We start from the raw sequence: 27,921 nt of genomic DNA on the forward strand, positions 1-27,921 counted from the left end.
CCTTCAGCTGCAATGGAAAACCTGCCCATGATGGCAAGCCCTGATTTTGTTGGTGTCGCATGATGACGACTCTCAAAGACTGCCTCGCCGTGCCGTACAAAACAGGTAAAGATCTTTATTGGGCAGACAGTGCTGTGAGAGGTACAGAACACTGCAGGGTAAGGGGAATGGAGTCTACAGAATCTATACCTAACGTTACATAAACGGAGAACATCTTGTTCCTTACAGAGGAGTAAACCATCTCTCACAGTCTGTAATGTATCATTACCACTTGACACAGCATATAGATATATGCATATACGGATAGATTATATAATTATTTATTACAAATAAACTAGTTTCACATCTCTCAAAAATGGATCCTGTTTTACATGGATGTGCAGGTTCTGAGTGTATGAGAAAGGGTCATGTGCTTATTTAGCTCGTCCATGCAAAGCTCATACATATGTCACTAAGTACTTTAAAAAATAGAATGGTCTTCTTTAGAACAAATCTGTTTAGATTTAGGATTAGTAAAACAGTATGAAACTAATGAAACACACTGATAGAAATTAGTGATTCACTGATGGTTCTGGTTACGTAAGGGGATGAGGGACTAAAGGGCCCAGTCTTCCCTTAAAACCTGCCAGGAGAGAAGAATCCTTGGAACTAGGAGGCGGCTGGGGCCACACACAGTCCAGAGGAGAGGGACCTGCTTGCTATCTGTTTCAGGCTTAGAGCACCACAGTTGGGCTTTCTGCCAAGCAGAGATCTTATCCTACCCCCAAGAACGGTTTTACTCCAGAAAACAGAAAATGTCAGTTCCGGCTTGAGATGGGGAAGTGTGTCCCCTCCTGCAGGCATTGTCCTAAGTGTGTGATGGGGGGCAGCGGAGTGAGGGTACAGGGCAGATGCACCCACTGGGCAGACCTTGTCCTGTGATGACAAACTGTATGAAAGAAGACTTTCCAAAAAAAGAAACTGATGTTCCGTTAAATATTGGCACCGTCTGCCTACGTGGAAACTTTTCGTCGTCCTGACGGTCTTCATGCGGAGCAGCCCTCCCGGGTCCCCAGGGCCACCTTCACTCAAACATCTCATAGTGACGCGTCTGCCTCACCCTTGGCACCATGTCGATGAGAAGCCTGCAACGAGGAAGACGGACACCGTCACCGCAACACCGGGCCCACTGCAGTTTGGGGAAGCACAGAAGAGACTCATTTTCTGAGGTCATTCATGTACCATAGGTGTCCAGTCAGTGGTTTCTAATATGTCCATGAATTCGTGTAATCATCCCCATTACCTTAATTCCAGAATGTTTTTATCCCAAAAAGAAACCCATTCCCACTAGCAGTCCTTCACCCCATTAGCAACCAATACTCCACTTCGGCCTGAAATATCCAGAGTAGGCAAATCCAAAGAAATCATCATATAGTATATGGCCACCTTTATCTGGCTTCTCTCATTTGGTATAATGTTTAAAGTTCATCTAAGTCATACTGTGTACCAGTTCTCCATTCCCTTTTAGGGATAAATAATAGCCCCCTGTATTTATTCTTCAGGTAATGGGTGGTTTCTACTTGTGCCCATTATGAAAAACACTGCCATGAACATTTGGGTACAAGTTCTGGCATGGATTTGGCTTCAGTCTTCCAGAGCACATCCCAAGGAGCAGAATTTCGGGGTCGAGTGATAGCTCCATGTTTAACATTTTGAAGAACTGCCAAATTACTCTTCAAAGCAGGCTCACCATTCATGTTCCCATCCTCCCGCTCCTCACCAACACTTGTAACTGCTCCTGGTTTTGAGTATAGGGGTCCTAGTGGGAGCTGGTAAGGGTTTTAACATTTAAAAGCACAATGCCTTTCAGAAACAGATGCTGAATCCAGAGTTGGCCATGCCAGTGTGCCACTTCTTCAGTGAGTGCCCTCCATGTGGGTTTTTCCTCAGCATGCACTGACCATCCCTTTTTACAAAGGGTTCTCCAAATCTACAGCCCAGCCTCTGGCCCAATGGTGCTACCTGGCCTCTCCCAACTCATTTAGAGCATTACCCATGGGTGGCAGGAGGCTGCATGGGTAAGGAAGCCACCCCAAGATGCTAGCCTGGGCATCCTGAAGATCAGCATTATAGAGAAAGAAAGTCTCTATTTCCAAGTCATGAAGGACCATAAAGACATCAGACAAAAGAAAAGGAGACCCTTTGTGGTTTAAACACTTTAATACTCTCGTTGCGATCTTTGCCTCCTGTGCCAACCCCTAGGAAAACTGATCCCTGGTAGGGGCTTTTCCGACCACTTGACAGTTCAGGATCAGGAGAAGCCTGATCTATCATTTTCTGGCTAGGGAAGCAGGTGGCAAGAGTGGCTCTCCTCCTGGCCACCAGGAAAACAAATATGAAAGAAAAAACATACTTGACCCCGTAGGCAAATATGGTGAGGCCGATCAGCACGCCTATGCTGCCATCCAGGTACCAGACCGCCGCATTGTGCTTGAACACCTCCGCACTCAGAAGAATGGAGAAGCCCATCACACCACCCACGAGGGAGTTAAACCCTGCAAAAGGAGGAGAGATGCTGGACGGTGGTGCTCAGAGATCTGTCTTAGCCACTAGCCTGCCTCAATATCCTGGAGTACACGCAGAAAGGATGCGGCCCAGAGCTCTCTCATCACCTAGGACACCAACATGGCTCAAGTCCCTCCTCAATTGTCACCAGGGACCTCCCTGGAGACAGCCATCCCCAGTGTCCACCCTTAACCTGCTTTCACTCTAAGTGCTTTCACTCTAAGCACTTATGCCCATATGAGATGGTGAGTAGGGGAGTGGGGCTCAGCATTGGTACCTACTAGAATGCAGACCTCAGGAGAAAAGCAGGAGCTCAGTTCCCTGTTGAATCCACAGAGCCCAAGACAATGCCTGGCACACAATAGACATTCAAATCCTGGCTTAAACACACATCTGTTGAGCATATGCTGAGCCAGGTACCCATCTGGGTGTTATAGATACATACAAACTTTGTCAATTTGAGGGTATATATATATATGCACTTTACTGATGAAATCACTAAGTAAGGGGGGTTCAATAATTAAACCAAAGTTATCTAGAGCAAGAAAATCAGGGATGGATTCTATCTGAGGCTGTCTGTTCCCTCCAGCATCTGCACTAACATCCCAGAAGAGGAATGCAAAGTTTTGAACTGATGACATAACTGAAGAAATGTCAATAAAAACAGGAAAGGGAAGAAACACAACTTTTACAACTTGAACATCACACTTCCATTTTACCTATGAGTTGTCACAAGCCACACAGAAAGGGAATGGCTTAGGGCAGTTTCTGGAATTTCCCCATGACATAAACCACAAGGGTCCTCACCTGTTTTACCATCATGGTATCCCTGAGAGGAGCTCCAAGCTCCACCTCCTTCCTGGGGTAGCCTCCCCCCAACCCCGTCGTGTAACAGAGCCATGTGTCAAAAGCCCTCATTCTGGCTAGAAAATTGAGATAATACATTCATGCAGTCTGTACTCCTAGGAAAGAGGAGGCAGGTGGGGGACAGGGATGATCTGAGCAAAGCCTGGGTCAGTCCTATTCATGGGCCCCTAGGACAGACCTCCAGGAGCTGCTCCCCATTCATGAGAATGAGACAGCTAAACCTGAGGCCTGCAAGGGCCTCTCAAGGACTGGCCTGGGACACACTGCAATGACCTTACCATCACTCAAAGCGTCAGCTGGTGACTCAGCTGAGCACACAGATTTAGACAAGAATACCTCATCTCACCAGCACCAAGCCCGACACTCACCTGGAACAGCAGCTTCTCTGTGAAAGGCCCACCCCCATCCACCTGGGTCACTATGGCTGGGGTGAACCCCATTCATACCCCCCCCCACCCAACCTCTTCCTTGATTCCCATTTATGTCCCCCTCCTCAACCTCCATGAATTATTGCCCTTTATGAAATCTGCTCAAAGTTGCCTTCTTAAGCCAGTTTCATTTTTGTGCCTCCTATTCTGCTCATAAAACCCTTGCTGAGATCATCCGTGGCTCCATATTGTCACATAGATAGGTAAGTCCCCCTCCCTCTGTAAACTGCCTTCTTCAGCCTCCGTCTCCTGGTTCTCCTGCTTCCTCTCCAGCAATTCCTTCTCCGCTTCCTTTGCTGCTCCTCCTCCACATGCCCACTGGAGTCATTTGGGCTCTTCCTCCTAACTCTCCCTCCATCTAAACTCTCCTCCTATCTCCTAGGCCAGTTCTCTTAAAAGTTCTATTTTTTTTTTTTTAACAACCCTTCCCTTCAGCTACAGACACACATGCTTCTCAAACTGAAAATGCACACATCTCAATTCTTGCCCCTAAACATCTCACCCTCCAACCACCACCTTCTCTGTGTTCAGTGCCACCCTCTTTCCAGGTAAGGAGAACAGAAATTCCAAGAGCCCATTCTTGACCTGTCCCACACCTAAAGTCCAACCATCAGGTGGGTCTTGCTGTTACCTCCCCAGTGGATTTTCAAATCACCCGGCCTCTTGCCACCCCCAAACTCATCGGCACCCACTCCCCTCCTGCCCAGAGTTCCCATAAGCCATGGTCCTGCCAGCAACCACTTGGAGAAGTGGACAAAGCTGAAACTTTCTAAGGAAAGCCAACCATTGCCTATTTCAAATCTCACCCAAACTTTTCACAGCTGACACCATCAGCCCCCTCCTGCCTGTCCCATGCCACCTCTACTGCTCCTCTCTCACTTCACTCTAGCCACCCTGGTCCCCTCAGTGTCTTAGAACTCACTGAGACCCCTTATCTTTGGGGCTCCTTCCCAGGTAGCCACTCAGAGCCCCTAAAGTACTTTGTCTACCCACTGTGCCCACTTACCTCTTCACCCAGGCCTGGTATTTTCTCATAATCCTTGACCACCTGCTATTTTTGCCATTTTTCTTTTACCATCTTTCTCTCTTCACTAAAAACTACTCTTAAGGACAGGAAATTTGTCCTTCAAACTTGCTATCTATATTCCAATAGAGTCTGGCATTTATCAGAGGTGCAAATGAGAGCTGCATTAATTAATTATCAGGGAAGGTGTGGAGGATGACGGTAGCTTTGCTGTCCCCTGTGTGAAGGAGCCAGCCCTTGCCTAGACCAGTCACCTGTGGTCCTGACAATTTGAACCCCAATGGTGCTTAGAAAAGATGCAGAGGCCTGAGGTTCCCCAGATGGCCACTAGATGTCCACTTAGCTCCACCAAGTCAGCCCTGCTCTGCCCACCAGCATCAAGAACCGCCCAGGGGCCAGGGTGTGACCACAGGTATCGGATTCACGCTGAGGATTTCACCTCCTTTGCCCACATCTTCTAGGAAGGAGCTGCTCTCTGCTCTGTTTGGCCCACTGTTTTGTGATTACAAAGCCTCACATCTTAGGATCCTGCAGGAGAACACTGGGACAGGCACACAGGAACTGGGGACAGATTCCATGTCTGCTGCCACATCCCTTAATCTTGGAGGCTTCCCATTCACCCCAAGGGAAGAGCCTGGGCACCAGCCCTCTCACCAACAGCAGCACACCAGGCTCTAGCAGTCACTCACTTGAGCTTGGCCCTGTCCCCTCAGAGCTGTTTTAAAGAATTCTGCTAAAGATGTAGAGTGGCACAAACAATGGTGGGGACCATCTTGATTAGAAGCTTTAATAACAAGATCAGAATCTGTAATTAGGCACATTAACTTGATGCAGGATATTCTAATAGTTTTCCATATGCTTGAAAAATTATCAGAGACTCTTGTTAAGAGTTGGAAGAAAACAGTCACTAGAGGCCCCCTAGGTCAGAGGGGTTTCCTGACTTGCCACAACTGCTCCTATGGACAGGACCAAAGCTGGGGCTCTTGTTCAGAGTTTTCCCCCAGGTGCCCACTCACAGTCTTCCTCCATCTGATTTGGCTACAAACCCATTTTACTCCTAGTCCTGATAGGCACCATATGCATGTTGACTAAATATCAAGCACCAAAACCAGACAAGACCAGAGCTAGTCTGGAACTTACCATGGTCTCCCTCATCCACACCCTGCAGTCCCCTTTCCCTAAAGACCCACTTCCAGGTGTAAAAGAATGTGCGGGTCACAAAGGACCTGGCAGAGTCAGTCTGACCCAGTTCACACAGCTTCAGCACAGGATCCAGACACCCACCAGGTGACAGGTAAGGGCCACCCTCCCTCTCTCCCTGCAAGGAAAGCAGTTTGCCAACTTGCTTCCCCTGGAGAGAAAGTGCTGGGCTCAGCTCTGACAGGGTAGCAGTCCTGGGGTATGTGTTCCAGACCCATCCTTCAGGGAATACCCAACATTAATGATAGCCATGGCTCCCCACACCCACCCTGCCCACCTCCCAAAGGGAGGGAAGAACAGAGAGGAGGTAATTACAGATTGCTCTCCAGTTCTGCTAATCAACAAATGAGTAAAGCCCAGATCCCAGACAATACAATTAGCCAGAGGCTGTAATTACTACTGCATATTTTGCCAGAGACACCTACTCCCACCAAGCAGGGGGCCCCTTCTGGTTAATAGCTTGGACAGCTTCTGGGACAGCACTCATCTCTCTGTATCTTCTCTTGTAAAACCCCCATGGCCATTTATTCCCAAGCCCTACCCATTTTAAACCACTTTCCTCTACCAGGGCCAAGGTCTCATCTCTGCAGAGACTTTCCTGCTTCCATCTCACCTCCTTCCATTGTTCTCCACCACAGACATCCAGAGGGCTCTTTAGAACATGCCAGTGATGTCACGCCCTGTGCCTTAAAGACCTGGGCCAGCACTATGTCCTTCAGAGAGACATAAAGGGACTGCAACAGAGACTGGAAAATCCAAACCCAGACATATGGCCACGCCCACTCATTCTTCCACTGGCTCACAAGCCCCTCTGTGCTGTTCCTTCTTAAGAAAAGCGGGACTCTGCAGCAGAGGGAGGCATTTTCTTTTTCACATTATAAAACTCCAGACCACAAAAATCACCCTTGGGTGAACACTTGACCCAAGTTCTGGATTTGCCTCAGGTAGGAAAGGGCACAGTTCATCCCAGGTCTTATAGGACACTGTATATTAAGGTCAACTTGATACCATTAATGCCATGATGTCTGGGTGGGTGACAGACCTCCTGGGTCTGCTTCTGTCCTTCTCATGAAATGAGAACCATAGGGGTTATTTAACTAGGTTGCAACCCTAGTTGGAGTCCAGGGAAGGACACCTGAAGGGCAGACACCTGAAAGGCATGACTCTGCATGGCGAGCTGGTCTCCCCAGCTCACACAGCACCTAGCAGAGCTCCAGACGCAAGACACGGGACCATAAAACCCACCGATTCAGGGTTCATCGCCATCTCACTCCATCGGCGTTGATCCTCAGGATTCTCACTCCTTCCCACCCTATGGCTGATGAAGGCAGTATCGGGGGCTCATCTGGGCACAGGGAGAACCTGAGGGTCCCCTCCCTGCTCCTCAAACAAGGCCTTCATGCTACTTCAAAGAAGAGCAGGAAGAGCAGGGTTCAGTCCAGGCAGCCAGTTCTGTTACCATTCACACAGTTTTCATGGATTGAAAAGCTTTGGCTGCATACAGGCCAAAGGCCTCCCCAGCCCAGGCTGTATAAGGGCAGAAGCGAACAGAGCACCGGCTGGAGTGGTCCCTTCAAAACTGATTCTGAGAGCTGAGGGCCCAATGGCACACAGGAGCACTGGGCACTGCAGGGTTCACCTTTCCTGGGGTGACACTGTACCTGGCCCCTTGATATGACCATGGAGACAGCACCAAACCTCAGTGTGCCCACATGGGTTGGGACACTGCTGTGAAATGACCATTCCTGGGCCCCAGTCAAGGTCCTGGAACCAGAAACGTCAGGAACCTGATTTTAACAAATATCCCAAGAAAGTTTGATGCCATAAGCTTAATGGTAGTCAGCTGCCTAGCATCTGATCTGGGGGCCTCAGGTTTTGAAGTCAGAACCTCAGATCACATAACTCCCACCTGCATCTATCCATATAGGTGATGCTCTTTCCAGGGCAGCTGTGGCTGTACAGCCTGGGCCTTCTCTTGCCTTCCCAAGAGAAAATGCTGCAGATACAAAAAGTGGAGGGTGAGGAGCCAGTGGTGGGGACTGGGACCATACAGATTCCTGGACTTGAACTGAGTCCCTGAGTGGAAACAGCCCTTCAGTTTCATGTCCCTGTGTCCCACCCCGTGCATCCAAAGCCCAGCTCCACATGGAGCAAAGCATCAATGTGGAACAGGAGGAGGAGTCACAGCCCACACTGTGTCCCCATGCTCCATCACTTGGGCAAGAAGGGCTCTCTGCAGTGCCATCCTCCCAGTCTAAAACCACAATGCAGCCAGCCACCCACATCCCTCTGCATTAATGCATTTCAATTATAACCGCAAGAGTTTCAGAGGATGGAATGTTTCTTGCCTTAAGGAAAAAAAAAAATATCCCAGTTATTTCTGCTCTATTTTGTACAGATACACACCAAGCCTTTGCCCTTTGCCCTCCCTTGCTTTACCCTGACCTCCTAGACTCTATGTGTGCTCAGGAGTGAATAAAAATAAAATGGACATGAAGAATTGCATGTCAAATCTTATTTATATGCCAGTGCTAGTTTGGGATCTGAAATGCACTTTTCCTGCATTCACACACCAGATTCTCTGCATCTCAGAAGTCCACATAGGAAGCTCCTCCTGACCCATGAGGATACACATGGACATTTCTAGCTGGTTTGGCTTTTAAGCAGAGAAATCATGGATGGTTTCCTCAGTGCAAGCACCTGATGACTTTGACCTGAACTCCTGAGTGCAGGCTCACTAGCTGGAGAAAAAGAAACATGGCAAGTACAGAGAGGAAATGCTTGTAGAATGCAGAAAACACAGTTCCTTTTTACTTGAAATAGTGCATCAAACCTAAGACTCCAGGAAACTTTTGTGCTTCCTGATTAAGAGGCTGAGAGGCCCAAGTCTCTCTGTTAAGGGGTCAGGAGTGATTCACAAAGAGTTTATTAAATTTCAGGGCATGAGACATCTGTGCTGATACAAGGGCCAGGAGAGTCATCAAAAGTTTGGGGAGAAAAGGATGGGGACACGTGAATTCCAAATTGTTGAGCTCTCCTGCAAGACAAGCATCTAAAAGTAATCCAAACAGCACCTTTCCTTGCTGTGAGCTCAGCCCCAGAGATCAGGACACAGTGGCCTTACTCACCATCTGTTATGAGTGCTCTGCTGGTCAGAACTTTTCCCAGCATAAACTTCAACACAGCCAGGATGCTGCAAAGGATCCCACTTAAAATGGAGACACTGAACAGGAAATCATCCTAGAAAAGAAAATGCCAGATTTCAACAGTTCATCTCCTGATAGAACAGTTCATTTGCAAACCACTTACATTGAAGATCAGCTTTGCTCCAAGTACAAATAATCAGTCAGTTATGCTGCCACCAACTCGGGGTGTACACTGTGCTTTCCTCTTCAGTTATGTCACTGGAATTTAGAAAAGATAACCAAACGTAGATATCCATGTGTATATTTACTTAGAAATTCATTATGTATTTATTTCCCCATAGGAGATTCACCTTTTCACTACTCTGCTAAAATGAGTGGCAATCATTGATCAATAACAGAGTTGGTTAGAATGCTAATGGCATCTAAGTAGAGTTTTCCACAGATAACTCCCAAAGCAGCTGATTGAAAAATTTGGAACACATCACAGGCCTAAGTATCTTTCAACACAGAGCCACCTGAAATAACCACAGGGTTAATTATGACCAGAGTTCCTTAAAACCTCTTTTTTTTTTCTCTTCTTCAATTCACACAATTGAGAGTTGAAATAAAGCCTTCCGGGTGGGGAAAAATAGCATCTAAAAATACAGTCTGCTATTGACGTTACCTTAACACTTCCTATGAGTTTGTTACCTTACGTTTGCAAGCAAATGAGTGAGTCACCCACACACCACCACCTCCTGACATCAGCCCCAGTGAGTTCAGCTTTGAGCTCCCATGAGACCCAGCCTCCAGATTCTCCAGTATTAAAATGCAGCTGCCAGCAGAAATAGGATATGGCATCACACATCCACAAAGAAATAGGATTCTCCTTAAGCATTTTATTAATAAATTCACTAGCTTTAGTGACAGAAACTGAGAAAAGGGACACATCCTGGGCTCAAAACTGAACAGATCATTTGAAAGAAATATCAATGTCGCATCACGGTGGTACCTCTCCCAAAATACAGGTCAATGGCCTTGCAGTAGTTTTAACCATGTGTGTTGGGGAATTCTCTGCTACTCCTTCCTTCCAACTGTGGAAATCAATCCCCCCTCCCCACTATCTTCCCTTGAGCATGACCTAGACATGGTGACTCAAATCTAACAAAATAGGGCTGGAAAGGGAAAATGATTAGCACCTTTACAGTGGAGAAGCCCAGGACACCCCCTCACTAAGGGACCAAGGCTAATGTCACCATTCTTAAGTTGTGTTGATATGAGTCCTGCAATGTGATGTGACAGGAGGGGCCCTTCACCTCCATGATGTTCTACCCAAAAAAAAAAAAAAAAAAAAAGCCTCAAGTTTAATTGTGAGAAACACTGAAGCAAGTCTGACACAATACCTGACCAGATGTCAAGGTCAGGAAGATGCAGAAGGACCCAGAAACTGTCCTAGACAAGAGTCGGAGGAGATGGGACAACCAAACACAACATGGTGCCCTGAATGAGATCCAGAAAAAGACCTTCAGTGGAAATACAGGGAAATTACAATCAAGTCCCCAGCTTTGTCAATAGCATTGTGGATATGGCGTTGTCCATGCCATAGGAGACATCTGAGTTATCACTGTGCTACCTAGGCTGGAAGCCTTTCTGGCTCTATTCAGTCTCTCTCCAAGCAAAGCCTGACTCGTCCCTACATTTCTAGAGATGGATCAATTCTGCTCACCCCATATAAGCTCTGGGAACTGGGACTTGGTGTGCCCTCCTCGCCCCACCCCCCCAGACACATTTCAAGAAGAGTCACCCATGGCTCTGGTCCTGTCTTGGGGCTGCCAATTCAGGCAGCTCACTGCTGATGGGCAGGCCTGGACACCCACAGCACAGGGATGTGCCTGGGAGATCTGCTCAGCTTCAGACTTCCCCTTACTAGGATTTCGGAGTCCAGCTCTGTACTCTCAGTCCTCTCTTCCATAAGGGGCAGGGAAATACTGCTAAGCAGCTGACTTGCAATAAAAGTAGTGATTCTTGTTGAAGATCCACACACATTATCCACACACTTCTTCCACCAAAGGCTAAATTAAGTACTCTCGGGGAGCTGGAAAAAAGTACAGTAAGCATTCCTATAAAAGGAACACAGGCAACTTATTACCTAGAAAAATATACTCCAGATAGAATGCAAAGACCTGTCAGAGAGTCTGGGAATTAGGATCCACAGTGGCCTATCAAGGGGGATGGGGTCTTGAGGTCCTTCCTTCTCCCGAGAAATAACCTCTCAGAAAAGCCCTCCATGGACTGGGCAACTCTGAGGTCCACTCCTGGAGGACAGGGAGTGGGTTCCTGATGTCATAAAGTGGGAGTGTTGGGCAGTCGTTCCAGGCACCAACTTATTACCTGTGCAATTGTGAGCAAGTCAGCTCCCCTCCCCATTTTCGCCTCTCAGTGTCCCTCTCTACAAAAAGGAAATAAATCCTAGTATCCCTTGTGACCACATACCACGTGCACAGAGCTTGGCTACATGCCTCAGAATTTTCTTCCTAAATGTTTCCAAGTTCAAGTTGGTCCCAGGGACATCTGTGTGACAAGAGGGAAGTAAAAGGGGAATGGCAGCCATCAATCCCTGAAGGTCATGAGGGCATCCAGTCACTGCTGCAGCTCAGGTTTGTGCTGATGGCAGGCTCACCTGGGAGAGCAGCAGCCAGCCCACTGCCCTCTTCCACTTTCTTGGAAGACCTTCTGAAGCTTCCCCCAGGCCTAAGCCAGGCCCCACTGGCAGCTTCACAGCAAGAGCTCCCAGCTTCTTCTGCAGGTTCTCTGTGCTTAGAAGCTGAGAGAGTAAAGGTCAGGCGCGGTTCCAGGCTGGCTTTCCCAGCACCAGTTTGTGCTTGCCCACTCACTGCACGTCTAGGTCTTTTCTGACCACCAGCTTGCTGATTTCAGGCCCAACTTCATCCTCAGGAGAGTTGGCAGCCCTATAGGGACTACTCACCAGCAACCGCCACCATATAAAGTCTCATTCCTCCTGCAAGTGCTTTATTCTGTATCACTTTTAGTAGTCGCCCTTCTCTGCTTGAATCCTGACATAGCCTTCAAAGGGCTATTTCAAAAGACCTCATGCCTGGCACAGAGTGAGTGTCATATAAGTATTTGAAAGCTAAAAATGTGGACAGACAATATGAAGAAGGCAGGTTTTCCTGTCTATAGATTATTTCTACCAACAACCCTCTGTTCCCAGGCCTGGCCCTGAAGGAACAATCCCCTCTGGGGAGACCTTGGCCATCTTTGAGTTTCTCCAAAAGCTCCAGAGTATGGCTCACCACTGCTGAACTAATATGTCTTTGAAAAAAATAAACTCTGCAGCAGAACCCAAGGAGGGCCCGACAGGTGTATACCTGCCAAAGTCTCCCTCCCCAAACCAGCTTGCAAATTTCTAGCAGTTCTGTGGTATTGGGGAAGGCCAAAAATGGCTATAGTTACATTCCCTCACCAAGACATTTAGTGGGTTATGTTATGTTTTTAGTGTGTAGCCAGGGCTGGTAACGACTATGTTATGGTTAGTAAAGGCCAGAAACACTGTGATTCAGATACACACTCAAGTCAGAAACACTGACTTGTGAGCATGTGCCCCTTATGTAACCCATTGGCAGTGTGCCTTCTTTGTTTGGCCTGCATAATAAAATGGGCCTACGGAAAAGACTTGGGGGGCAAGAGGGGCTAAAAATGGAACTGGCTGGGGGCTAGTTAATAGCCATGGCCACCACTGAATAAAGCATGTCCTCTATCCTAACTATGTCTTGCATCTCCTTCCACCTGCCAATCTTCCACCTGAAACCTGTTTCCTGGTTCAGAGCCACTAATCCCCATCCCACAACTTGTGGTTTCCATACCCAGAGCCCGAGGAATCTTCTCAGGGGAAAGTGCTCTTCTCTCCACCCTGCAGCCTCACTGAATACTCATTAGCATGAGCATAATGCCAAGGAAACAGAACCATTAGCCTGATCCAGACACCAGCCCATTAGGGATCCATAGGTTGAAACCCTAGCTCTTAGTGTGGTGGGTTTTGGAGATGGGGCCATTTAGGAGGTGATTAGGGTTAAATTAGATCATGAGGGTTGGCTCCAAATAATGGGATTAGTACCCTTATAAAAAGAAAACAGATGAAATTTTCCTTCCCTACCCACACCAGGGAAAGACCAAGTGTAACCCGAAGATCCCCCACCAGTTTCTGACTGTGCTACCATCATGATCTTGAGCTTTGAGTCTCCAGAATTGTAAGGAATAAATTCCTCTCCTTTAAGCCACCCAGTTGATGACATTTGGTTATGGAAGCACAAGTCAAGACAAGTGTCTTCAAATTTAAAAAAAGAAGGCATTTCTGAGAAGAAGATGCCTTCCTGAATGCCAGAAGCCAGAGCAGGCACGACGAATGGTGAGGACCTGTAGCCTGTGCAGGAATGCACTGCTGGTGATTCTCGCAAAGGACAGCCATGACTGTCATCTCAATTCTCACAGCTGGGCTGTTGGGCACCTGACAAGATGCAAAAACAGACACAAGAAGGTAAATGACTTGCCCAGGATCACTCAGCTGGTGGCAGGACCTGGAAGTACATCTTGTACCAGGATGCTTCATTTATAGCCTCATAATCACCTTGCCTGTCCCTGAACTATGGACTCCATGAAAACAAGGACACCCATTTCCGCCTATGCATTCGGTTCCCACTGTTACCAGTGACTAGCTGCTATAATTTCTCACACTTGAATCTTCACTACCCAATGGAAGATTAGGACAAAAATGTTTATGGAAATTAGCCACCCATTCAGAGCCAAGGATAAGTGTTCGTTAAAGGCAAACCCTACATAAATTATGTTCCCCTTTTTGACCTTGGACTGGTGACAGACTTTTTTTTTTTATAATCAATTCAAAACCATAAAAAAATTGATCTATTTGACTATATGAAAATTAAAACATACAGGGAATGTCATATTCAAATACAAACTGAGAAACATCACATAGGGTTAATCTTAACCTATAAAGCATTCACAGTAGTTCATAAGAAAAAGACCAATGAAATAACATAAAGCAGAAAACACACATGGGCAAAAGACAATTTAACTAGGCACAGTGATACACGCCTGTAATCCCAGCAGTTTGGGAGGCTGAGACAGGAGGATCATGAGTTCAAAGTCAGCCTCAACAAAAGCGAGGCACTAGCAACTCAGTGAGACCCTGTCACTAAATAAAATACAAAAAAGGGTTGGGAATATGGCTCAGTGGTTGAGTGCTCCTGAGTTCAATACCCAGTACCGCCCACCCCCAAAAAAGACAATTTAAATTAATATGAATTTTGAACATATGAAAGATGTTCAAACTCACTTATAAAAGCAATGAAAAAATCAAAACTACAATAAGATATCATTTTTTACCTAAACAAAACTATTGCAAGACTATGGAAAACAGGCTCTCATACAACTCTGATGTCAGTGCAAAATGGTTGAATCTATCAAGTAAACAATTTGGCAATTTCTCTGAAAAGTTCAAGTATATCTACCTTTTGACCAAGCCATCCATATAAGTGAGTTTATCTTACTACTATTTGCATGTATGAAAAATACAATATATACAGCAGCATTCACTGACAGAACTGAAGAGAAAATGGAAAATTTCAAAATTAATTGTTTCACCACTTAGCCACATCAATGGTAGCATGCTTGCCTCTAGATAGAGATGAAGATTCTAATGCTTCACTCTGAGTAATTGATGAAGTAAATAAACAGAAAATCGGTAAGCACACAACACTGTGGAACAATTTGACCTGACAAAGGATCCGTCTTCCCTACCAGAGCAAAATACACATTTGTTTCAACAGCACATGGAATATTAATAAATGGAAACCACATTCTGTTCCAGAAAACAGAACACAGCCAATGAAAAAATTCAAATTATATGAAGTATATTCTCTGACAATATTGGAATTAAGCTAGAAATTAGCAACAGAATCATATACATAATAGCACCATATTTAGAAATATAGAACAAAACAACACACTTTTTAGAAGCTCATAATTCAAAGAAGGAAGAACCAACTTTCTAGAAAGTTATAAAATATTCTAAAGTAAAAGAAAAAACAGCATATTAAAATTAGTGGGGCAAAGCAAAAGCATTTGGCTTAGAGGGAAGTTTATAGTAAATAGTTCATAAGAAAATATTCAAAGGCCCCAAATAAATGATCTAAGCTTTCCCTCTAAGAAAGGATTAAAAGAAAGTCAACTAAATCCCAAAATAAGAGCAGAAATCAATGAAACAGAGCTGAAGGTATAGCTCAATGGTAGACATCTGCTTAGCATGAACAAGACCCTGGATTTGATCCCAGGAAATAAGGAAGGAGAAAAAGAAATAACTGACACAGAAAATGGATAAACAATAGAAAAAAAATCAATAATACAAAATTTGATACTTTGTAAAGACCAATGTATAAATGTTTATTCATAGAATAATCTGTCATCTTGATCCTTATCTTTGTCCATTCGGTTGTTATAACAACATACAAGCTAGGTGGCTTATCAACAATAGAAATTTATCGCTCAGCTCATGGTTCTGGAAACTGGACTGTCCAAGGGGGCAGCAGATTCAGTGTCTGGTAAGGGCCCATCTTCTTCTCAGAGACAAATGTTCTAGCTGTGTGGTAGAAAGGGCAAGGAGCACTATCCCCCTCACAAGAGCTCTGCCCTCACAATCTCCCACCTCTTAGTGACATCATGCTGCAGGTTAGGATTGCAACTGATGCATTTGGGGACATAAGCATTCAGAGCATAGAATGCCCAGTAGAAGTTAGGATTCTAAGGTTGCACACCTACCTCAGGAAAAGCTCATAGGGGCAGGGAAAGGAGAGGCCTCACTTGTACCTCAAGATACCAGACAAGAGCTGGGTATGAACATGTCCCTCCCCTCCCCTCTCTGCCAGTCAAGACATGGGCAGACAAGGCTTGACAGCAACAGCCCTCCCCATGCCCATCACAGGGCTGCTGAGCTCCCCATGCCCTTTGTGGACAGCAGTCCAAGGTCCCTGCTAGAGAGTCAAAGCCCAAAATTCATTTCTTAAACCAGGCTCAGTGGCACACATCTAGAATCCCAACTACTTGAGAGATTGGGGCAGGATCATAAGTTTGAGACCAGCATGGGCAACTCAGTAAAAACCTTGTCTCAAAATTAAATTTTGCAAAGGGCTGGGGGTATGGCTCAGTGGTAGAGTGCTTGCCTAGCACATGCAAGGACCTGGGTTTGATACCAGGAAGGAAGGAAGGAAGAAAGGAAGGAAGGAAGGAAGGAAGGAAGGAAGGAAGGACTTCCTATGTTGAAGCCTAATACCCAAGGCAATTTGATACAAGGAGGGAGAGTACCTGAGAGGTGACTAGGTCATGCAGATAGAACCCTAATGAATGCAATTAGAGACCTTCCTTATAAGGTCTCCTTCCCCATGTGAGGACACAGCAAGAAGACGGCCATTTATGAACCAGAAAACTGACCCTCAAAAACACCAAACCCACTGAAGCCTTGACCTTGGACTTCCCCAACTCCAGAACTGTGAGAATGCCTGTTGTTTAGGAGCCCCCTCAGTTTATGGGATTCAGTTACACCTCGAACGCTCTAAGATGGTCCCCCCAACCCAAACCTGAGGACATAGAAGTAGCCACCTCACCTACTCCCAATCTGCTTTCTACTTTACAGATGGCAAGTGACAGGGGCCACTGATAAGTCCACCTATGAACTAAGGAAGCTTGGACTCCAATTTCCCAACTTCATTGGTCCATATGAAAAACAAAACCCTATCCTGATGGAATAAATTGTTCATGAAGGAATGCCAAGAACCTGACGGACCCCAGTGGTACAAAAAATTTCACATCCCAAAATCTTTGGTCTAGGTCAAGGATAATCCTGTCTTACCTTGGAGAATAAGTCACAGAGACACACTTCTGGGACTCTGAATCTGACTACCACCAAACAAGGAAGAGCATAGCTTCTGCATAAACACAGGGCGATCTTAAAATCACCTAAGATTAAAGTGGGGAAAAGGCTTAGGAAGCATCTAGTTGATGCTTCAATTAGGAAAGTAAACCTTTGAAAGAGACCACGTCTCCCCAGAAAGCAAAGAGATATATGATGGCAGGGCCATATTCCAAGCCAAGGATCCTGTCCCCTCCAGCTCTGCTGTGAAGCCTGACAGTATCCATCCTTTCCAGTTCTCTCAGCCCAGGCTGGAACGTGGTGAGAACCAGAGGCTAATTTTAGAACTCAAAGGCAATTAGGGGAGAGCTGACAAAACCTGATCTGGGTGAGGATTCTTGTGCTGATGTGTGGTATTTGTTGTTGTAAGCTAGCTCAGGAGACCTTGGTCAGCCAGACCAGGGCCTCTGTCAGCTTTTCTCCTGGAAGATGGAAGACACATGACCTATGCACTGTCCCATATACAGTCTAGTGAGCTGGTGAAGAGTTCCCATGACCTGTTACACAACAATAGGATGATATCTTTTCCAGTTTTCCACAGAATAGTCAAACCCAACCAATCTGACTGGATGTCCTTTGTGTCTTATCACTATACCCCTCATTTATTCTGCTTCAGCTATCCTGGTCTCTTCCCTGATCCTCAATAATGACTGGCATGCTCCTACCTCAGGGCCTTTGCATGTGCTATATTCCCTGTCTCTGGAGTCTCTATACATCTACATGGCTTACTACCTTGCCTCTGCTAACTTTTTCTGCTCAAATATCAGCTTCTCAGGGAGAAGCATAAACCCCCTTCATACCCTGATTTTTTAAAAAGTATGCTTAAATTTAAAATGAACTAGAATTAAAAATTAATGCAAGTGAAAACTCAGTTCCTCATTTGACTAATCACATTCAAATATTTAACATGGCTCTGGGCTATCATGTCAGAGTGCAGTTCTAGAACTTTTCTATTGTCACTGAAGGTCCCATTGGATACTGCTAATTCAGAAACAAGCTGGGCTTCCCTCAGAACCTGACATAAAGCAAAGCAAAGCGGTAAGTAGCCAGAGAGAGGTGCAGAAAAGAGCAGGACAGGAGCAGTTAGTGATCATGACCTGGGAAGTGGCCAAAAAGCAGCAAACAAGATAGGTCCTTAAATTCAGCAAACCACAGGGCTAACCTCATCCTGACAGAACAGCACCACAGACGGTTTACTCATTCCTTCTCAGCCTTCTTGCAACCACTTTCTGACTTCAATAACCATGGGTTCCTTTCTCCACAAGGTATGTATTGGTTTTTTAAACCTGGCTTCTTTGGGAATATGTTCTGAAATTCATCCATGATGGTGCAGGTATCAATGGTTTGTTCTGTGTGGTCCTGGGGTCTAACTCTAGTGATTTGTTTCACAGCCCTCCCCATGAAAGGCTTCTCATCATTCAATCTAAATGCCCTCTGCTGACACAGGGCCTTTATTATTTAGGTTCCCAATGGAGTTAGGCAATCATAGGGGCAGGAAATGAAATAGGAGGGAGGCTGCTAGGGTCTAATTTTTTTCCCCTGATTTGGGAGACCATCTGCCTTCAGAAGAGATGTACCTTCAGGTCAAAAGAGTGAAATGAGAGGAGGTGAAGAATCCGCTAGAACAACCTCCCATCCGGGCCTGCAGCAGTCTCTAAAAGGGCCAGTCCAGATCACTGAGGAAGACCTCAGCTCTCAGGACATCTCAATGCAATCCCTCTCCCCTTTCCAACCTGCTCTGCCCATCACTCCCACCCCATCCCCTCTACACCCACAAAGAGGTGGGGGTGTGAGTTAATATCTGTAAAGCTGATTCATCTTCTCATCCATTATCACCCTCATGCAGAGCAGGGGGGGGTCTTTGTTTCTAGCCAGTCTGCATTAGTTTCTAACATAGTAGAGTTTCTCTGTCCTACTGGCTTCCACTCTCATCTTCCCATACAGCCTCATCTTAAAACATTCGTATTCATGGTATTGCTCACTGGAAAACCTGGGATAGATTTTTTTTTTTTCCCCCATCAGTACCAGTTGTCACCTCCTACGTTGAGCTTAAGTTGCAATTCCAGATCACAATGAACTGTGGCCTCTGACACCAGACAGAGACCAAGAATGAAAAAACAACCGGCCTTTCGTCCACACACACCCACATGTTCCTTTTCATAAGATGTGAGACAGCAGGCGGGTAGTTCGGAGGGCTCACTTGCTTATGCCTGCAAAAAGGCATCCTTTACCTTCCTAATGAGAACAAATTTCAAACCATCCTGACACTACATGTGCTTGAGTATCATCCAGGGAAATGCTAGTGCTGGCTGAATAATAAATGAATATTGATTTACAGCCCCAGGTGAAATTAAAACAGTCACTCTCGTCCCTGCATCTTTTCATCACCCCGCTGTCCCACCCCCATCCATGAGAAAAGCTGGCAGATGTAGAGAAAATTATACCAAGCACCAGCCCCCAATTTCCCCTGGTAATTAAATTATATGGACAAATTGCAATGGACTCATATTCAATGACTTCAAAATTTTGAATTAGCATCAGACCATTTGGATGAAGGGGATGGCAAGCACTGATGTTTAGACAAGCAGGTATGCAGACTGGTCACTGGGTAGGGGGGTGGCTCATGGGCAAACTGGGGAGCCCCAGCCCCATGTATCCTGCCAGCTGGCCAACCTGAGAGGTGAGGCCCTGCACAGTGTCAGGAAAGGAGCAGATGCCAGCTCTCCGGGCACCACAAAGCTGAGGTTGATGGTAAGGTCACGGGAAGCCACAAGGAAGGGTGCAGCACTGTCAGCCATGCCCTGACTGGCCAGGGACATGGAGGGCACCTTGAGGCACATGGCTGCTACTCCAAGATGCAGCCTGACTTCTGTCAAATAAGGCATTTGTCAGATTGCTGTTTTCTAACACAGGATAAGTACTGCAGGAGTCTCTGAGGTGAGTGCTCTGATCCCTGAATGTGGCCAGCGAATCTGAGCTGAGCCACGCTGGTGATCCCACCTTCCTCCCCTTTAAATGACCATAGGTATTTAAAGGAAGTGTTACCTTTTGGGTTCACTGAAACCAAGACATCCCCTCAGCAAAGCCCTCATTAACACAGAGGCACTGCCATCCCTGAATAATTCTGCTCTGCGACAAAGTGGAACCTCCTGGCTGTTGGTACGAACACCACGTGGATGCCCCTGTATCAAACTAGAGGATTCCTTAAGTAACAGTAATAACAAGATAATGCCATCTGTTAATTCCCATTACAAATGGGGCTCTTTTCCAAATGCTCAATGCACAATTCAATTTTATTTTTATCTAACCATCGCAAGATCCCTGTTAGGTGGAAACGATGGACCTTAAACAGAGCGGTTCAGTAATCTTCTCCAGGGTCAGGTCCCACAGCTAGCCAGGGATGTTGAAGGCATTTAAAGCCCTATCTACCCAATCTAAAATCCACAGCCCTTTAAACCTTAAAAAAAAAAAAAAAAAAAAAGGATTTTTTTTTTTTGCTCTAACATGGCCAACAGGGCTGAATTTCAGTTTTAGCCAAATAAAAGAAACTCAATCTACAACGTTAGAACATTTGAAAGTGCATGTGCATTCAGCTTTTGCAAGTCGATTAAATGATAGCAGTGTTTGTTGTTCGTTTGTTTGGTTGGTTTTGATTTTTTTTTTTTTTAAGGGATGAACCCACAAGGACAAAGAAAACAAGAGAAGGACAACAGCCACAAAATGATGTGAGGCAGGAAGGCAGATAGCAAGAGTGGTAGCTGCCTTCATGGAGCAGGGCAGAGAGGGGTGGTCAAGAAGCACCATGTCAAAGCCTACCCCAAAACTCCCTGAGGCTCGGGAAGGGATGCCACCAGTCATTCCCTAAATGAGGAAGGCACTAAAAGCCAAAGGATTTATTGACAAAATCTTAAGAAGCCCAGACCTGCTCCACCACTACTCAGGGTATATTTATGCTGGTCTCAGCAGAGGAGAGAGCACACTCATCACAGAGAGAAAAAGAAAGACACCCCCACCCCTACCCAGTCCCCTACCCTCTGCTCACCCCCACACAGGACATATTAGGTTCAGCTGAGGGTGGGGTTACTGCCTGGTATAGAGGGGGGACCAGGGGATTCCTCTAACTTGAGAGAACAAAAAAAATAAAATAAAAATAACTGAGAGTATAAAATACATAGATTCTCAAAGAAAACCAATTATATTAACATACAGTTAATAAAACATAAAAAATTGTGCCTTAGTAACTAAGTATTTCTAGATGTCTAAATTGTAAAATCTAATAGCAGATCTAATAAGTTCGTAATTTTAAGTTATAACCAGCACAAATATTTTGAGATATCCACCAAAACTATTTTCAGATGAAGATTCATAATTTATTAGTGACAAATAACAATGCTCTAGTATATTACTGTGTTTTATTGTCTATTTTTAGGACTGAAGAGATTGCTAAATTTCCAATAGAGGTTAAATGAAAGTAAAGACATTTTGTTCTCTATTCAAATTCACATATCTCTAAATTCCATCCAAATCCAAATGCCAGCTTAAAAACCCTGCCCTAAAATTAAGATCACATTTAAAAAGCATCACCCATACACACACAATATAATCAAATAATAATATAATCAAAATAATAATCTAAATATATTAGCAGGATGGAATAACACACTAGATTATATACACACACACACACACACACATACACACACACACACACATATTCATCCATTTCCAATAATTCCTAGAATTTGGGAAGTCATCTAATATGGAAAAAAAAGAGAGACCAAAACAAATAGAAAAATGTCACCAGGTAAAAGTGATATCCAGGAGAAGAAAATGTTTTAAAATATTATCATTAAACATCATCAGATATAGGTGATATTCTAAATATCAGGAAAATTTAAAATATTTTTAATATTATTTTGAAAATACTATTTTAAAAAAGAATAAACACAAAATAAAGTTCTTAGAATTTAAAAACAACAGAAATAAACAATTCAATAAAAGCATCAAAAAAACCAGCTGGGTTTTGTTTTAAATAAAGTATTAGTTATTGAAATAGCATTAGACATCGCTAAAGTCACAGTGGAAATGAAACAACAACATATGAAAGACCTTAAAATTCTAAGAGTAAATCCATTTCCACCCAAACTTCTACATAAAATATGAGAACAGAACATTTTCAGATATTCAAAGTTGAATTAAAAAAATTGTTTTCTTGTATCTGTTCCCAGGAAGCTACCGGAGGGTATGTTCCTTCAAAACAAGGGAGTAAATCATGAAAGACAATAACACAGGATTGAGTGAGACACATCCCAAGAGAAAAGTAAAATGAATCCCCAGGATTGGAATGGATGGGATCCCAAGATGACAACCGTGGAGTTGATTGGAACATGCCCAGCTCAGACAGGAACACCCATTTATATCACATACTTCTTTATTAGTACCAGGAAACACAAAACAGAATGCAAGAAAGGAATAAAAGACTTCAGAGCTCAGCTATGAATAATATTTATAGTCATAATAACAACATTGAATGCTGATATAATCAAAATAATAATCTAAATACACCAGGAGGATGGAATAATTAGGCAATAGGGGGCTGGTTAAAGGGCCAGCCAGAGTAGATAGTCAATAAATCATGCTTATAACTGAAAAATCAAGAAGCAGAAACGTCTACATGTTGCTGAGAAATTCAGAGGTTGAGGGAGCTAGGGTTAAAGGCTTAGTGGTAGAGAGCTTGCCTAGCACAGGTGAAGCCCTGAGCTCAATCCCCACTATGTTTTTTTTTTTTTTTTTTTTTTTTTTTTGTAAATTAAAACAAGGGATGTGGAGGTTGAAAAGTTTTAAGTGGTTGCCCTGAAGAGGGTTTTTTTTTTTTTTTTTTTTAATATGCGCCTTGAAGAACAATTGGCTATTTAAATTATATACATGTCAAACAAGCAAAATTAAAAGCAAACAACATACTTCAGGGCAGTAATTTCTGGTATATCTGTCAGGTTCAAGCAGAGAAAAAAAAATCATGGGAGATATATATTTATAGCAAGGAAGTGGTCAATGTGATCACTCGGCTCACCAGGCGACAGCTGGATGCTCAAGCCCTAACAAAGGGCAAGGCTAACTTCACCAGGGCTGCTTGCTTCACCCAGCAGGAAGGAGAACTGTCAAACACCCAGCTCCTCAAGGCTGTTTCCTCTTCTAACCTTCCCTGGAGACAACCCACCTCTTTCAAACAGTCAACTTTCCAGAAAATAAAGAGGATGGAGACGCCTCCTCACACAGCTCACCTTCACAAGCACCCACAGCCACCCTGGTTTCATGTTCAACCTGTACTTGGAAAGTTCTTGGGGGAAAAGAGGCTGTATTTAGCCATGCTGGTCTCAGAATTTCTTTATCCCCAACCCCCAACCCCCACCCCAAGGAACCAGAATGATCAAAAAGCTCACTTTAAGAGGATTATTCAAGGCTTAAGAAATTCTACTCAGTGCCTCAAAACAATATCTCCTAAACATATCCAGTGTTTCCCTATCGACCCAGTAACAAATATTTACATGTTGATCACCAGGCGGAACATTCCAAAGTAACATCAGAAAGGAGGATGGAGCGCAAGTCACTTATAGGAGGAGCCCTTGTCACGGGGAAGAACCTATTCTCCACCACTGTGCTGTACTAGGATGTATTGTGTGCACCATATACACAGGCATATTTTAGTCTGAGTTTGGGAAATAAAAAAAGCATTCACTATGATTTCTTCAGTAGCCAAACAATAAACAAAAAGTCTAGAACTATTATGAGGATGGTGTTCTTCATTATATTTAGAGAAGTGAATGGAAAAAAAAAAAAACATTTACATTAAACTGTTAAATAAATACCCTTTGAAATAATTTCTTTTTCTTCTCCAAAAGAAAGCACTCTCAAAACCTCACACAGAAGGGAAAAAAAAAAGTGCTACATTAGTTTGTTCTCACATTCCAGATGGGAGAAAAAGTACCAAGAGATTAAAGAAGTTTCCCAAGGTCAAGTACAGAGGTATTTGAATAGCAAAGTACTCAACCTTCATACAGCAACACCCATCTTTGATAAACACTCCTGTCCTTAAATACACAGATGCCCCTAGTATAGGCTGGGGGTGGAGAGAGAGAGAGCAGAGTTATTATTGTAATGATACTTTCACACCCATGCTTTGTGCAAACTTAGAGGCAGGAGGACAAGACTCCCTCCTCCATTTTGTTCCCCTCTCCTTGAAGCCCCCTAAGATGGATCTTCATGGTACCAGCCAAGGCAGAACCACCATAGCTGCTGTAAATAGGAGGGTTCAGGGGGCTCATTCCCATAGAGTAGAATGTAGGAAAGTCCTGGGCTTGTAATGTATTCAGAATCTTCTGTGAGGCTAAGTGTCTAGGCTGTATTTCCTCCATTGGAAAACAGTGGTAAAAGCTTTTCATGAAGGCTCAAATTCTGTGGTAATACAGGAGGGCAATTTGTAGACCAGAAAGAACCCTCAACTACTTATCAAGAGATCTAATCCCACCTGCCATGTATCTCTGACACTGGTATTATGTAGTCTAGACCGAGATGTTTTCTTTCTTTATCTGAGGATTTGTTTCCTTGTTATAAAATGGCGGTGGGTCTAACGCCTCTGCCTACTTCAGAAACATCATGGATGGCATTAGAGCAGATTATGCTAAGTGAAGCTAGCCAATCCCTTAAAAACAAATGCCAAATGTCTTCTTTGATATAAGGAGAGTAACTAAGAACAGAGTAGGGACAAAGAGCATGAGAAGAAGATTAACATTAAACAGGGATGAGAGGTGGGAGGGAAAGGGAGAGAGAAGGGAAATTGCATGGAAATGGAAGGAGACCCTCAGGGGTATACAAAATTACATACAAGAGGAAGTGAGGGGAAAGGGAAAAAAATATAAGGGGGAGAAATGAATTACAGTAGAGGGGGTAGAGAGAGAAGACGGGAGGGGAGGGGGGGAAGGGGGATAGTAGAGGATAGGAAAGGCAGCAGAATACAACAGACACTAGTATGGCAATATGTAAATCAATGGATGTGTAACTGATGTGATTCTGCAATCTGTATACGGGGTAAAAATGGGAGGTCATATCCCACTTGAATCAAAGTGTGAAATATGATATATCAAGAACTATGTAATGTTTTGAACAACCAACAATAAAAATTAATAATAAAAAAAAGAAACATCATGAAGGTCTAATGGGACATCAAACAAAATGTTTAAAAAAGACACTTTTTTGAGGTGGAAAATACAAAGAGGTATAACAGACAGAATTAAGCAGCATAGCAGACTTTTTATAGACAATATATCCTGATTATAATCCAAGCTTTCTAGAGGGAGGAAAAGAACCAATCAATCAGACTCCTGTACAGTCATGTGCTAGGTAACACTTAACTGATGAACATATTGTACGCAAGAGGCCAAAAGGATTAACTGCCCATGCTTCTTGAGGTTTACTAGGGTTAATGGCCTCAGGAGCCTGAACCACCCACAGGCACTTCATGGGTGTTTCTGGCAACTGGGTGGATCAGTCATGTTTTCACAAAAGCTCCTGTTAATATCTGCCTCTGGTGACAGCTATTATATTTAGCCTACTATTTACATTTGCCCCTATAATTGTACACTTTGTCTTCTTATATTTTCTATTTATAATATAACTTAACAGTGCTGTCAACATCCCAGGTACTAAATGTTCAGATCACACTCAGGAAAATAAAACCTTCCTTCACAGCAAATAATAGGACTCTCCACGGGATTCCTATCTGGCTTAGCAACATAAGGTTCTTTGGGGCCAGGCACAGCCCCCGGATGTACTTGAATGGAAAGTATTTAAAGTGCATGCTTTGATCAACATTAACATATTTTATACCTGTAAAATTATGACCCAAACCAAATATTTCCATCACTCCTAAAGTATCCTTGTGATTCCTTAATAATTCCTCCCTTACTCTACCTATATCCTCAGACAACTGCTATCTGCTTTCTGTCATACAGATAAACTTGTATCTAAAATTTTTTTGCTGGCGCATATTTATCCATACTAGTGAGATTATTATACTATATTCATAATGCAGCTAACTTGTTCACTCTCCTTCCTCAGTGACTTTTCTTTGCTCCCCCATCCACTTTTTCTACTGATTTGCTTTCTATTATTGTTTTATTCCTTTTTCTTATTCCTTCTCTCTCTCTCTCTCTCTCTCTCTCTCTCTCTCTCTCTCTCAGAGAAAACATTCCATCCTTGACTTTCCGAGTCTGGCTTATTTCACTTAGCATGATGTTTTCTAGTTCCATTTACCAGCAGATGACATAATTTCATTCTATTTTATGGCTGAGTAAAATTCCATTGTGTTTACATACCATATTTTGTTTATCCATTCATCTGTTGAAAGGCACCTATGTTGGTTACACAACTTGGCTCTTGGGAATTGTGCTGATATAAAAATGGGTATGACGGTATTATTACAGTATTCACTGGGATAAATACCAAGGACTGAGATGGCTGGGACATACATGGTGGTTCATTCCTAGTCTTCAGAGGAATCTCCATAGTGTTTTCCAGAATGGTTGTACTAATTGGTCCCCCCAACGATGTATAAATGTACCATTTTTTCCTATACCTTCACCAGCATTTATTATTATTTGTATTCTCAGTGATTGTTATTTTAAATGGAGATGAAATCTCAGTATAGATTTGATTTGCATTTCGCTGCTAAGGATGTTGAACATTTTTTCGTGTTTGTTGGTCATTTGTATTTCTTCTGCTCATTTGCCTAACTATTGATTGGATATTCTGGGATTTTTTTTTTTTTTTGGTATTAAGTTTTTTGAGTTCTTGATATATTATGGATATTAATCCCCTGAAGGAAGAGTAGCAGACAAAGATTCTCTCTCATTCTATTGTCTTTTTCTTCACTTCCTTATTGTTTCCTTTATTGTGCAGAAGCTTTTTAATTTGATGCCATCCCACTTACTGATTTTTGGTTTTATTTCTTGAGCTTTAGGGGTTTTGTTAAGGAAGTTGGTGTCTGTGCCAATATTTTGGAATCTTGACCCTATATTTTCTTCTAGCAGTTAGTGTTTTTGGTCTAATTCCTAGGTCTTAGATCCATGGAGTTGACTTTTAGGCAGAGTGAGAGAAAGAGATCTAGTTTCACTCTTCTACATATGAATATCCAGTTTGCCCAGCATATTTGCTAAAAAGGCTATCTTCTCCAACGTATCTTTTTGGCACCCTTGTCAAGGATAAGATGACTGTGCTTACATGGCTTTGTCTCTGTGTCTTCCTTTTCATGCCACTGTCTTTGGGTCTGTGTTTATTCCAGTACCACACTATTTCTGTGACCATAGCTTTGTAGCTTAATTTGAGATTAGGTATTGTAATGTCCCCAGCATAGTTCTTATTACTCAGACTTGCTTTGGCTATTCTGGGTTTTTTATTCTTCCATATGAATTTTAGGACTTATTTATGCTAGTTTTGTGAAGAATGACATTGTCACTGGTATTCTGATATTGCATTGACTCTGTAGCTTACTTTTGGTAATACAGCCATTTTGACAATATTAATTCTGCCTATCCAAGAACATGGAAAGTCTTTCCATCTTCTAGTGTCTTCTACAATTTCTTTCTTCATTGTCCTATAATTTTCATTGTAGAGGTCTTTTACTTCTTCGGATTCATTCCCAAATGTTTTTGAGATTATTGATAATTGTTTTAAATAAAT

At 43.7% G+C, this 27,921-nt stretch overlaps 1 protein-coding gene across 1 annotated transcript in view; it reads right to left on the minus strand.

The window, feature by feature from the left end:
• Positions 1 to 591: 591 nt before the first annotated feature.
• Tmem163 (transmembrane protein 163) overlaps positions 592 to 27,921 on the minus strand; it is a 207,775-nt gene continuing 180,445 nt past the window's right edge. Inside the window, exons 6-8 of the mRNA XM_076866581.2 lie at positions 9,192 to 9,303; positions 2,393 to 2,534; positions 592 to 1,124 (exon numbers count right to left, since the gene is read on the minus strand). Coding sequence (XP_076722696.1) covers positions 1,064 to 1,124; positions 2,393 to 2,534; positions 9,192 to 9,303 — 315 coding nt within the window. The 3' untranslated portion in view covers positions 592 to 1,063. The remainder of the gene's footprint in view (positions 1,125 to 2,392; positions 2,535 to 9,191; positions 9,304 to 27,921) is intronic.

This window comes from Callospermophilus lateralis, chromosome 9, assembly GCF_048772815.1.
Source record: "Callospermophilus lateralis isolate mCalLat2 chromosome 9, mCalLat2.hap1, whole genome shotgun sequence".
Classification (NCBI taxonomy): domain Eukaryota; kingdom Metazoa; phylum Chordata; class Mammalia; order Rodentia; family Sciuridae; genus Callospermophilus; species Callospermophilus lateralis.